Genomic DNA, 12,128 nt, shown 5'->3' on the forward strand with positions numbered 1-12,128 from the left:
TTTCACACATAAACACTATATAAAAAGTTTGGCCCCGCCCTGGGGTCAGAACCCCTACCCCGAGGATCATGAAATTTACAATTTCGGAGGAGACGTGCCTGTTCTACATCACTATGTATTTACTTTTTCTTACATGTGTGCAGTTCTAGAGAAGGAGATTTTTGAAAATTGGTCAATTTTGGGCAGTTTTTGCCCCGCCCCTAAGGCCCCAGGGGTGTAGGAATCCTGAAATCTACAATTTATGTTCCTCTTGCTCTAAATATGTTTCACACCAAATTTGAAAGAATTGGAATGACAGTTATCAAGACGAAGTTAAAAATGTATATTGTTCATCCATTCAATAACTGACCATTTTGGTCCCACCCTGATACCAAAATGCCTACCCCTGGGACCATCAAATTTACAATTGTGATAAAGGACTACCTGTTCTTTTAAAATATCTATTTATTTTCAATTTAGTATCAATAGAACTAAAGAAGATGTTATTTAAGTGTTTTACACATAAACACTATATATCAAGTTTAGCCCCGCCCTGAGGTCAGAACTACTACCCAAGGAATCATGAAATTTACAATTTTGGTAGAGGCCTTCCTGCTTTACATCATTATGCATTTAGGTTTTCTTTTACGCGTGTGGCTCTTGAGAAGAGGATTTTTAACCCTAACCCTAACCCTGCGATAGAGGTACGTTCAGTATTCTGTTGAACACTTGGGTGGGTACAAGAAGTATATATATATATATATATATATATATATTATAGACTAGCTATGTAAATAAGGATGAAAGTTATGTAAGCGTAAATTTTGTTTGTATCAGCCGTTGGTATACATTAAACTGACAATATCAAGAATAATATTATTTATTTCATTACCAAATCCACCTAGAGACATCATAGACAAGTTAAATCAAATATTCTTCAATTTTGTATGGAAAAGTTCTGTCGCAAAAGTTAAAAAAATCGGTCGTCACACAAGAATATGACAAAGGAGGATTAAATATGGTAAATATTGAAAACTTTATTGCAAGTCTAAAATTGTCATGGATTAAAAAACTTCTCTTTGATACAGCCAAGTGGCAATCTATTATAGGAGCAGAAGTTGATATAAGCAATGTTATTAAATTTGGACCGTTGTATGCTTTACAAAAACTTGAAAAATCAAAGAATATGTTTTGGAGGGATGTAATTAAATCCTGGAAATGGTTAATGTCTTTTTGAGAAAAAAAATCTTCTGAACTTATGGTTAATAGTGTTTTATGGTACAATGAAAACATAAAGGTAAATAGAAAAACTTTATATCTGAAAGAATGGTGTGAAAATAATGTATATACAGTTAACTCAATGTTAGATGAGAATGAAGATATCATGAATTATAATCAATTCATGGAAATGTAAAAAAAAAAATGGGCCTCACGGCGGGTGTGACCGGTCAACAGGGGATGTTTACTCCTCCTAGGCACCTGATCCCACCTCTGGTGTGTCCAGGGGTCCGTGTTTGCCCAACTATCTATTTTGCATTGCTTGTAGGAGTTATGAGACTGATCACTGTTCGTTAGCTTCACCTTGCATAAAGTAAAATCTAATTTTTTGGAATTTTTTGGTTTAAGACAAGCATTGAAGAAAGCAATGAGAGTTAATGGAATAAACCAGTTTATAAAAGTTCAAGAACCTACTATTCCCATACATATAGCTCCTTTCATATATTTTAAAGAAACAAGAAAAAACTGTATCAAATTTTTAATCATAGTGAAGAAAAACCTACAGGTCAAAAGAAGTGGGATATACAATTTGATATCTCTCAAGAAGAGTGGAATACAATTAATAAAAATGTTTTTACTATTACAAAGGATACAAAATTACAGTGGCTACAATATCGTATAAATCAAAAAATTTTAGTCACAAATTTATTTTTGTTCAACATAAAGAAAATAGACAACGATTTATGTTCGTTTTGTGCAAAAGAAAAGGAATCAATAAAGCATGTTTTGTATGACTGTGAAAATGTTGTTTTATTTTTCAAGAATGTGCAGTCATGGTTTAGGGATTTCTTTTCAGTAAATATTGTTGTTGATAAAAAAACAAACCTTTTTGCTGGGTAGCTCAGAAAATGAAATGATCAATTTGATTAATTATTATTTAAAGTACTTTCTGTATTGTTGCAAATGTAGAGGTGATCCGCCTTTGTTAAATAACTGTATTACCACTTGGACAAATGTGTACAAAGTAGAAAGGCAGTTAGCATGCAAAAATGATTATGTAGATGTTTTTGAGAAGAAATGGAATACCGGTACATTTCATAAATTAAAAGATTTATAGATTTTAGATCATCCAGAATATATAATATGTAATTGTATACATTAATTAGTCTATGTATATCATCGGAAGTTATTATCAATGTCATAACAGTACATTTGTTATACATTTAAAACCTTTAGTTTGTGACAACCTATTAGATTAATATTATTTTGTATAGTGTACATATGATAAGCCAGAGTAATTTCATTCTTTTCTAATCCTCTTCCTTTTTTCCTATCTTTGAATGAATGCCTATTAGAGTGGATGTGTGAGTAAATGGTAGATAAAATACCCTGTACCCCCTAGTCAGGTGGGTTTGTAAGGGCATGCTGTTAAAACCCTGACTGTCATAATGTGAATAAATGTTGTGTGAACCTGGAAAAAAAAAGAAAACAAAAGAATAATATTTGTTTGATTAAGGCCATTAAATTGAATATTAAATTATCTTTATTCCCTCTTCAGTATGAATGATACTTTAATCAAAGAAAGATTATCGATTTTTGTTTGAGCTATTTCATTATTACATGTAAATACTCATAAACTTACTAATATCGTGTGTCCCTACTGATTGGGTGTCTGATATTCACTCTTTAGGCAATATATGAAGGCAGCTACAAAGTGTATAATCATTTGTATCCATCGCGTGTGGACAAAAGTATGTTTTGCGTCTCACTGTGGTAAGAGTTCCACAAAGGGAAAGAACTACTGTGCAACTCAGGAATTGTGTATTGTTTACTCAGGTGACCTAAAGATTTTTCCTATATATTCGCATGCAAAAGTTTGATTCCCATTATGGCCGTATCCTACCCTTGGGGGGTCATGATTTTTACAAATTTGTATGTAAACGTTTCTGGCCTAGTGGTTGTTGAGAAGAAAATTCTTAAAGATTTTCCCTATATGTGTATGTAAACTTTGATCCCCCCTTGTAGCCCCATCCTACCCCAGGGTACGTGATGTTAACAAACCTGAATCTGCACTATATCAGGAAGCTAATGTAAACTTCTCTGGCTCAATGGTTCTAATTGAGAAGAACATGTTTAAAGATTTTCTCTATATGTTTCATTGTAAAACTTTGATCCCCTATTGTGGCCCCATCCTTCCCCTAAGGGGCATGGTTTTAACAAACTTGAATCTGCACTATGTCAGGAAGCTTTCAATTAATGTAAACTTTTCTGGTCCAGTGATTCTTCCGAAGATTTTTAATCACTTTCCCTATATATTCGCATGTAAAAGTCTGATCCCCATCACGGCCCTAACCTACCCCTAGAGACCATGATTTTTACAAACTTGAATCTGCACAATGTCAAGAAGCTTTCATGAAAATGTAAACGTTTCTGGCCAAATAATTGTTGAGAGGAAATTTTTTAAAGATGTTCCCTATATATTTCTATGTACAACCTTGATCCCTATTGTGGCCCCATCCTACTACTGGGGACCATAATTTTATCAAACTTGAATCTGCACTATGTCAGGAAGCTTTCGTGCAAATGTAAACTTCTCTGGCCCAATGGTTCTTGAGAAGATTTTTTAAGATTTTCACTATACATGTATATTGGTATCTAAAACTTTGATACTATATTGTAGCCCCACCCTTCCCCAGAAGTTCATGATGTTAACAAACTTCAATTTCAAGAAAATTTCATGCAAATTTCAGCACTTCTGGTTCAGTCGTTCTTGAGAAGATTTTAAAAAATGACCCAACCCCATTTTCATATTTTTGTAGTTATCTCCCCCTTTAAGGGGGCATGACCTTTCATTTGAACAAATTTAAAAGTCCTTCACCAAAGGTGTTTTTGTCAAGTTTAGTTGAAATTGGTCCAGTGGTTCTGAAGAAAAAGTTGAAAATGGAAAAAGTTTACAAAAAGACAGACAGACAGACAAAAGTGATCAAAAAAGCTCACTCGAGCTTTCAAGAAAAAGGTATCAAAAATGTAAATATAAGCAATGAATTATTGTTTTTGGAAGATGTAGTCTAATAACTGCAAAAGTGTGTGCAAACATTTTCATAACACGATTTTAAATTTGTATACATACACCGTTGCAGGTATGAGACTACATCTTTCAAAAAATAATAATTCATTGCTTGAATGTCAGTTAATTTTGTATTCTTATAAAATTCCAAATCAACCAATATCCAATGAATGATTCTAATAAATACTTCCATAACTTAATATTTTCTCTCTCCATGCTTATTTCATTGTCCATCTATTTTTCTAAGGTCAAACGAACTGATTACAGAACTAGTACACTCTCTCATTAAAATCACATCCTTAGATCCGCTCTCATAATTCACTGCACAACCATCTGAAGAAGCTTAAATAATGGCCATCTTCTATAGAACTAACATCTATAGTAAACTTGACAATAGATAGTAATTTTTATGCATGTTTCCAAAAAATGTTTTCCAAAAATTCCTACAGTTCCCTTGAAAACATCATTGAAGAACTCAAACTGCTTCACAAATTTGTATTACCTTCACAACAAAGCTGTCTTCTGTCCCAATGTACAGAGTAACCAAGTCATTCACTACAGTGCTCCCCACCACAGTAAAAACATCTGTAGAGGTATACACAGCAGTTCCATTCAGAGCCAACAGTCCCACGATGATACCAAACTCGGGTGCTATGATATCATTGCAGAATTTCTCCTTTGTAAAGGCATCAAAGATTCCTTCAGGTATCTGTAAATGATTACTATAGTCTTAAACTAGAATACTGTATATCAAATTGAGATGCAGCTTCTTCGATGCTCTTTCAAAAAATTTACTTTTTCTCATGGACTATTTTTTACAATATAACAATTAATTGCATACATTTCCAACTACATGTATAATTTGTTTTATGTACCATACCTCTACACCAGTAACATTAATACAATCCGAGACTAATGGTGTTAAATCATCAAATACTTTATCTTCTTCTCTGAGATTATTCTTTGGACAGCCATATCTGTTTTTCCTGGACTCCAAAAATGCCTTATAGATCTCATTTTCTTCATAAACACAAATGGCCGATGAAACTGTGGAGTTCGTGAATAGAGCCACCAGGTACCTCTTACCCGATACGTATACAAAAGTTCCATGCACAACACGGGGGAAATGGGTGCCATCTTTGTCAGAGCAAGTTAAAGGAATGTCTTCATAAACTTTCTTTGGGTCCTTAGCATTAATAGTTTTACAGATCTTTACTAGTTTGGCCTGCGAGTTATGATTCACCAACAGAAAAACAAAGTCTTCATTCTCCAGTACAACTCTATAGTCCATTCTGACAGAGTTTTTTTTAAGATCTTTCAAAAATATATCAAATATGTCTACTTCTCTCAACTCTGAAGATGTAAAACATGTTTACTAACATCTCCATTTAAACTCACATACAGATATATACCAACAGCTGAAGCATCTGCCCTCCACACCAATTTAATGTTTGTATTCCCAACTAAAGTATCATTCAAAAACGTTTTATCTCGTCTGACACACCGTCCTCCATACAACGTGCTGCAAGTTATGAAACTATCTGGTGTTATTACCAGCACTGAGTTGTAGTCATCGCCACAGTAATCTTTTGCAAGGCATTTATAATCTGGTCCAGTCAACTTTGATCTCACTGGACTATTTGCCATGTTTCCATCTTGTGTAATAAACTTGTAAAGGACATTTTTCCCACTCACGAAGCAGTCATTGTTACTCCATGGATCAAACTCGATATTCTCAAGAGGAAAATTTGACCGAGGAACTGTAGAAATTGTCTCAAACCGGTTGTTGTTTTGCCCCATGACTGATGAACGAAGCCAGAAAACACCAAGAAAGGTCACTGAAGTAGCCATGTTTGTTTCCCTAAGTGCAAACGTATCCTGTCCTCTTTCAATATACTTTAATAATCTTCTTTCCTACAGATGGAAATTCTGCATTCTACCATTTTCATGTCTGCCCTATGAAACTATCTGGTGTTATTACCAGCACTGAGTTGTAGTCATCGCCACAGTAATCTTTTGCAAGGCATTTATAATCTGGTCCAGTCAACTTTGATCTCACTGGACTATTTGCCATGTTTCCATCTTGTGTAATAAACTTGTAAAGGACATTTTTCCCACTCACGAAGCAGTCATTGTTACTCCATGGATCAAACTCGATATTCTCAAGAGGAAAATTTGACCGAGGAACTGTAGAAATTGTCTCAAACCGGTTGTTGTTTTGCCCCATGACTGATGAACGAAGCCAGAAAACACCAAGAAAGGTCACTGAAGTAGCCATGTTTGTTTCCCTAAGTGCAAACGTATCCTGTCCTCTTTCAATATACTTTAATAATCTTCTTTCCTACAGATGGAAATTCTGCATTCTACCATTTTCATGTCTGCCCTTACAGAAATGAGATGTACCTGAAAGGTACCCAAAATGTATTTGTAAGGTACCTTGTTCTTTAAACTTTTCTGATCTAATGGTTCTTTAGAAGATTTTTAAATGACAACACCTTATTTTTACCCTTTCTTGATTATCTCCCCTTTGGAGAAAGCATGATCCTTTATTGAACAAACTTGAATCCCCTTCACCCAAGGATGATTTGTGCCAAGTTTGATTGAAATTGGCACAGTGATTCTTGTTGAGAAGATTTTTTTAAATATGCCACACTTTTTTATTTTAATTCTTGGTTATCTCCACTTGAACAAGAGGTCCATGGGCCACATCACTCACCTGAACAGCAGTTACTAACAATAAACAAGCTTGAGCAAAACTAACATTTTACAAGCTGCTTGGTTCAGAAACAAGAGGCCCACAGGCCTTATCGGTCACCTGAATACTAGTGAAAAAGTATCACTACTTCCATGGGCTATGAAATCTAGAAAAAATTTCCTGTTCTGAATATCTAAGCTAAATTCTAATGTTCAGCAACAGTATAAAACAAGATGTGTTCTTAAAACTTCACTGACCTCAATAGTGCATACACTGATGAAAGGCTTTAAATAATAGGTGTATTAACATTAAAACATCAAAATATATGACTCATCCTAAAGTCAAAACCATGGGTTGTGAAACTCACCATTTTTTGTACATCCTTTTCTGCTATTCCTAAGTATGCATTTAGATTTTATGCAGTATCAGCAAACTTACACATAAATACTATATATACTTAGTTTGGTCCCACCCTGGGGTCAAAACCCTTACTCTGGGGGAAATCAGATTTACAATTTTGGTAAAGGACTACCTGTTCTTTCTAAATATCTATTTAGTTTCAATTTAGTATCAACAGCACTAAAGACGATGTTATTTAAGGTGGGTCCTTAGTCCAGGATTTTTATGGGTTTAGGTAGCATTTTTTTGTTTGGAATCAATAAATTAACATTCAGAGTAATGAAAAAAGGCAAAACAGTTAAGGATTTCCATATTAATTTTCATTACATACACCACTAAAGTCATATACCCCGATGTAGATTTTTATAAAATTCATTGGAAACAGTTATTTGTTGTTATTTTAATACAAAAACAAAATATTTTTTGAATTGCATATATTTATCGGGAAACATGTCAATAACTAAAACACATGTCATTTTCAATATGTTCATCAAGTGTTTGAATAACATGTGCAAAATTATTGAATTAGCGTTATTCCCTAAAATGGTAAAAAAAACAAACAAATGTGGACGCGTTTTCCTTATAGCATGGTTTACATATCATTTTTTCTGTTTATATTAGTAGAGTTACATCTGTTATAGTTATTCATGGGGAAAAATCCATACCTTTCCTTAATAATTTCAAATCTATAGCTTCCAGATTATGTATACCCCCATCAAAAACTGAAGTCTGGCACCATACAGCTGAGCTATTTAAAATCACTCGGGATTAAAATTTTATGTAATTTCATGAAAAGACACAGATAATGATTCCTTATCGCCTTGGTAAAATGTTTTGTCAAAAATAAAGGAAATATATCGCATTATGGACTTGATAAATAATTGAATGAAAACAGAGTTATTGTCCTTGAATTCAATATTTTGAAACATATCATTGACTATTCAAATACAACTATTAAGACTTTTGAAATATTTTATGGCTAACAAGATTTTTTACAATAACAATTGAAAAAGATTCCAACAAAATTTATGTTCCTATCATTAAATTATTGACTTTGCAAAATCCTATGACGTCACAGGAGTGTGGAACTACGTTAAGTGTTTTACACATAAACGCTATATAACAAGTTTGGCCCAGCCCTGGGGTCAGAACCACTACCCCAGGGATCATGAAATTTATAATTTTGGTAGAGGCTTTCCTGCTCTACAATACTATGCATTTAGTTTTTCTTACATGTGTGTAATTCTTGAGAAGAAGATTTTTGAAAATTGGTCATTTTTGGGCAGTGTTTGCCCTGCCCCTAAGGTCCCAGGGGTGCAGGAATCCTAAAATTTACAATTTATGTTCCCTTTGTTTCAACTATGTTTCATACTAAATTTGAAAAGAATTGGACTGATAGTTATCAAGAAGAAGTTAAAAATGTCTATTGTTCACACATTTAATAACTGACCATTTTGGACCCACCCTGATACCAAACCCCCTACCCCTGGGATCATCAAATTTACAATTTTGGTAAAGGACTACCTCTTCTTTCTAAATATCTATTTACTTTCAATTTAGTATCAATAGCACTATATAAAGAAGATGTTATTTAAGTGTTTTACACATAAACACTATGTACCAAGTTTGGCTCCGCCTTGGGGTCAAAACCCCTACCCTGGGGATCATGAAATTTACAATTTTGGTAGAGGTCTTCCTGCTCTACATCACTATACATTTAGTTTTTCTTACACGTGTACATTTCTAAAGAAGAAGATTTTTGAAAATTGGTCAATTTTGGGCAGTTTTTGCCCCACCCCTAGGGCCCCAGGGGTGCTGGAGTCCTGAAATTTACAATTTAGTCCCCCTTGTTCCAAAGATGCTTCATGCCAAATATGAAAAGAATTGGACTGGTAGTTATCAAGAAGAACTTAAAAATGTTCAATTGTTAACGCATGACACACGGCGCACCACGACGTACGACAACCAATTGTTTGGCATATATACACTACCTGAAGATGCTTGACTAATCATGGTCTTGTTTTCTTGAGAATATTTTTCCTGTATATCCCCATGTAAAACTATTTGCAAACTATTTGCAGTCGGACCCTACCACTGGGGCTATGATTTGGACAAATTTGAATCTTCATTATGACAGGAAGCTTCCACCAAATTTAATCTTTTCTGGCAGACTATTTGCTAAACATGCATGATTACCTCATTTTCCTTAGTAATTGACATCCAGTGTACACATTTGACATCCTTTTCCTGTCCAAATATTGCATCATTGTCTGTGAGGTCATGTTTTGGGCAACCATATCTGTCTCTTCTAGACTCCAGAAATTTGTTTAAAATTTCAGTTTCCTTAAACACACAGACTGCTGCTGAATTCTCAGAATTAGAGAACACAGCCACTAAATACCTACTGCCCAAATAAGAAACAAACGTCCCATGTTTCATTTGTGTGAAGTTGGTACCATCTTTATAGCAATATATAGGAATATCTTCATACACTCTCTTTGGATCAACACTATCAACAGATTTACAGATTTTTGCAATTTTAGCTTTGGAGTTCTGGTTCAACAGAAGAAACGCGAAGTTATCATCCTCCAGCAGAGCTTTGTATTCCAGTTTAGTGTTATCTACTATTCTTTCTTTCAAAAGCATGTCAAATATATTCTCCTTCTTTAAAACTGAAGTAGAAATTGATTTTGCAGGTAAATCTGGCGCAACTGAGAAAATAGCAGTTCTATCCATCGAACCTGCAATATTTGAGGGCAAAGTAGTGTATGATTTTGCAAACAGTAAACGAGATTCATTTGTTCTTCCAGAACTAGTCTTGACAGTCACAGTAATTAGTCTTCCAACAGCAGATTTTTCAATGTCTGATACTAATCCAACATTTGACACATCCCCTGTACTATTCAGATTCATTTTGTTTCGCTTTCTGCACAGTCCCCCTTTCAATGTGCTGCATGTGATCAGGTAATCGGGTGTTACAATCATGACTGAATTTTCATCATCTCCACAGTATTTTTTCTGTCTCTCTACCTCTGGAAAACAAACCTTATCTGGACCAGTAGATTTATTCTTATATTCTCTATAATTGTCCTCTTTCAATAATTTGTACAAGACATTCTTCCCACTCACAAAGATGTCATCATTTTGAGGGTCAAATTCAATATTTCGAAGTGGGAAATTTGTTAAAGGATTGGGAATTGAAAATACTGTTTCAAAATGGTTGTCAGCTTTTCCTGTAATGGCTCTTAGTAAAAGGCAGACACTGCAGAAAAATGTTGTTAAAGCTGTCATGACTGGTGTCTAAATATTTCAATGCACTATTCCTTATATCCCCGTTCCTTAGACATTACATGCTTCACAGAACTGTTCTTCCATTTTCAATACATCTACAAAATATCAAATGCATCAATTTAGTAACGACAAGTATTATACAATTGTTAAACAAATTATAAAATTATGTAAAGCAATGACAAATGACCAATGACAAAAACAATTACATGTAATCAGATTGTAAATTACATGTAATCAGATTGTAAATTTTTAGGACAACCTGTTCCTGAGAAAGGAACCCAAAACTTAGACAATCTAACTGTTTGTGTTGATGGTAATTCTAGTGATATATATATATATATATATATATATATATATATATATATATATATATATAAACCAGAAATAAGTATAGAACTATATGTATCGGCACGGCACAAATGCCTCCACCTGCATTTAAAGGATTTGAGCTGAAAATTTTCAAATTTTATTTCATCATTTTTAATGTTTACAATGTTTAACTAAGTTATTTCCAATAGTAAAAATTTTAATGACAATTGTCAAGGTACCTGGGAGATACAGAGCTCACAATTCTTTGTTATGTAAACAAGGCTCATGCCATGTTTTTGTTTACATAGGTTAAATATTTAAAAGTTTCATTTAAAGCAGACTTTTTCAATTTACAAGTTAATTCTGCAGACACAATTTAAAAGTTTCTACAGTGTTGGGCACTTCATTTTGTTTTCAACATGCTATTTTCTAATAAGCAATCTATATGTAAACAAAATCATGGTACTAGCCTCGTTTACATAACAAAGAATTGTTAGTGCTGTATCTTACTTGTACGTAACTCAACAACTGATATTCAAATTTTGGTTGACCATTAGAAAAGCTTTATTAGACATTGTAAACAAAAAAATGGAAAATTAGAATTTGAAAATTTTTAGCTCAAATTGTGTCCATGCTGTTTTAAATGTACATGTAGGAAATCCATCAAAGTATAGCATTACATGTGGTATTCAGATTGTATGTTACACTCATTTAGTTCAATAAATTAAGAACTCACAACAATCCTTTTTATGTTGAATACAATTCTATAAAAAATCAACCAACCAACACAAAACTCAAACTCGATCTGTAACTCATCAATATATAAAAGGAAGAAGTATATTATTCAGAGAGCATACATGTACATAATAACTTTTGAGAGCACCCTCACAGTAAAACTTAGGACTGGCAGATTCAGGGAGGGGAGACTTCTGGCACCTGCACAGTAAAACTTAGGACTGGCAGATTCAAGGACGGGATTTGTAACAATCTTCCTTTGGTCTTTTTGCCAAAATTTGGGATTTTTAATCTCCTAAAGCTCACCCACTCACCCCAAATTTACAAACTTGGGCCACAACCCAACCCCAAATCCCTTGAAAATGTTCTGGATCTGCCCAATCTGAATAAAATCAGATCCTATGATCCACTCACGTAGATCGCTATATATCTATG

General features: G+C 33.8%; 2 protein-coding genes across 2 annotated transcripts in view; both read right to left on the reverse strand.

Moving 5' to 3' along the window:
• Positions 1–6,211, reverse strand: part of LOC125653668 (plexin-A4-like) — a 53,550-nt gene extending 47,339 nt beyond the window's left edge. The window contains exon 1 of the mRNA XM_056142993.1: positions 4,767–6,211. The gene's annotated coding sequence lies outside the window, so the exon portion shown is untranslated. The remainder of the gene's footprint in view (positions 1–4,766) is intronic.
• A 3,325-nt stretch (positions 6,212–9,536) lies between these two features.
• On the reverse strand, positions 9,537–10,649 carry LOC130047566 (uncharacterized). Its single transcript, XM_056142882.1, has one exon. It carries the CDS (start codon positions 10,647–10,649, stop codon positions 9,537–9,539), a length of 1,113 nt encoding a protein of 370 aa, XP_055998857.1.
• Between the last annotated feature and the right edge of the window lie 1,479 nt (positions 10,650–12,128).

This window comes from Ostrea edulis, chromosome 7, assembly GCF_947568905.1.
Source record: "Ostrea edulis chromosome 7, xbOstEdul1.1, whole genome shotgun sequence".
Lineage (NCBI taxonomy): Eukaryota > Metazoa > Mollusca > Bivalvia > Ostreida > Ostreidae > Ostrea > Ostrea edulis.

Bases quoted from the DNA above. Each gene is read 5' to 3' on its own strand.
- LOC130047566 (XM_056142882.1), bottom strand. From the start codon at position 10,649: ATGACAGCTTTAACAACATTTTTCTGCAGTGTCTGCCTTTTACTAAGA.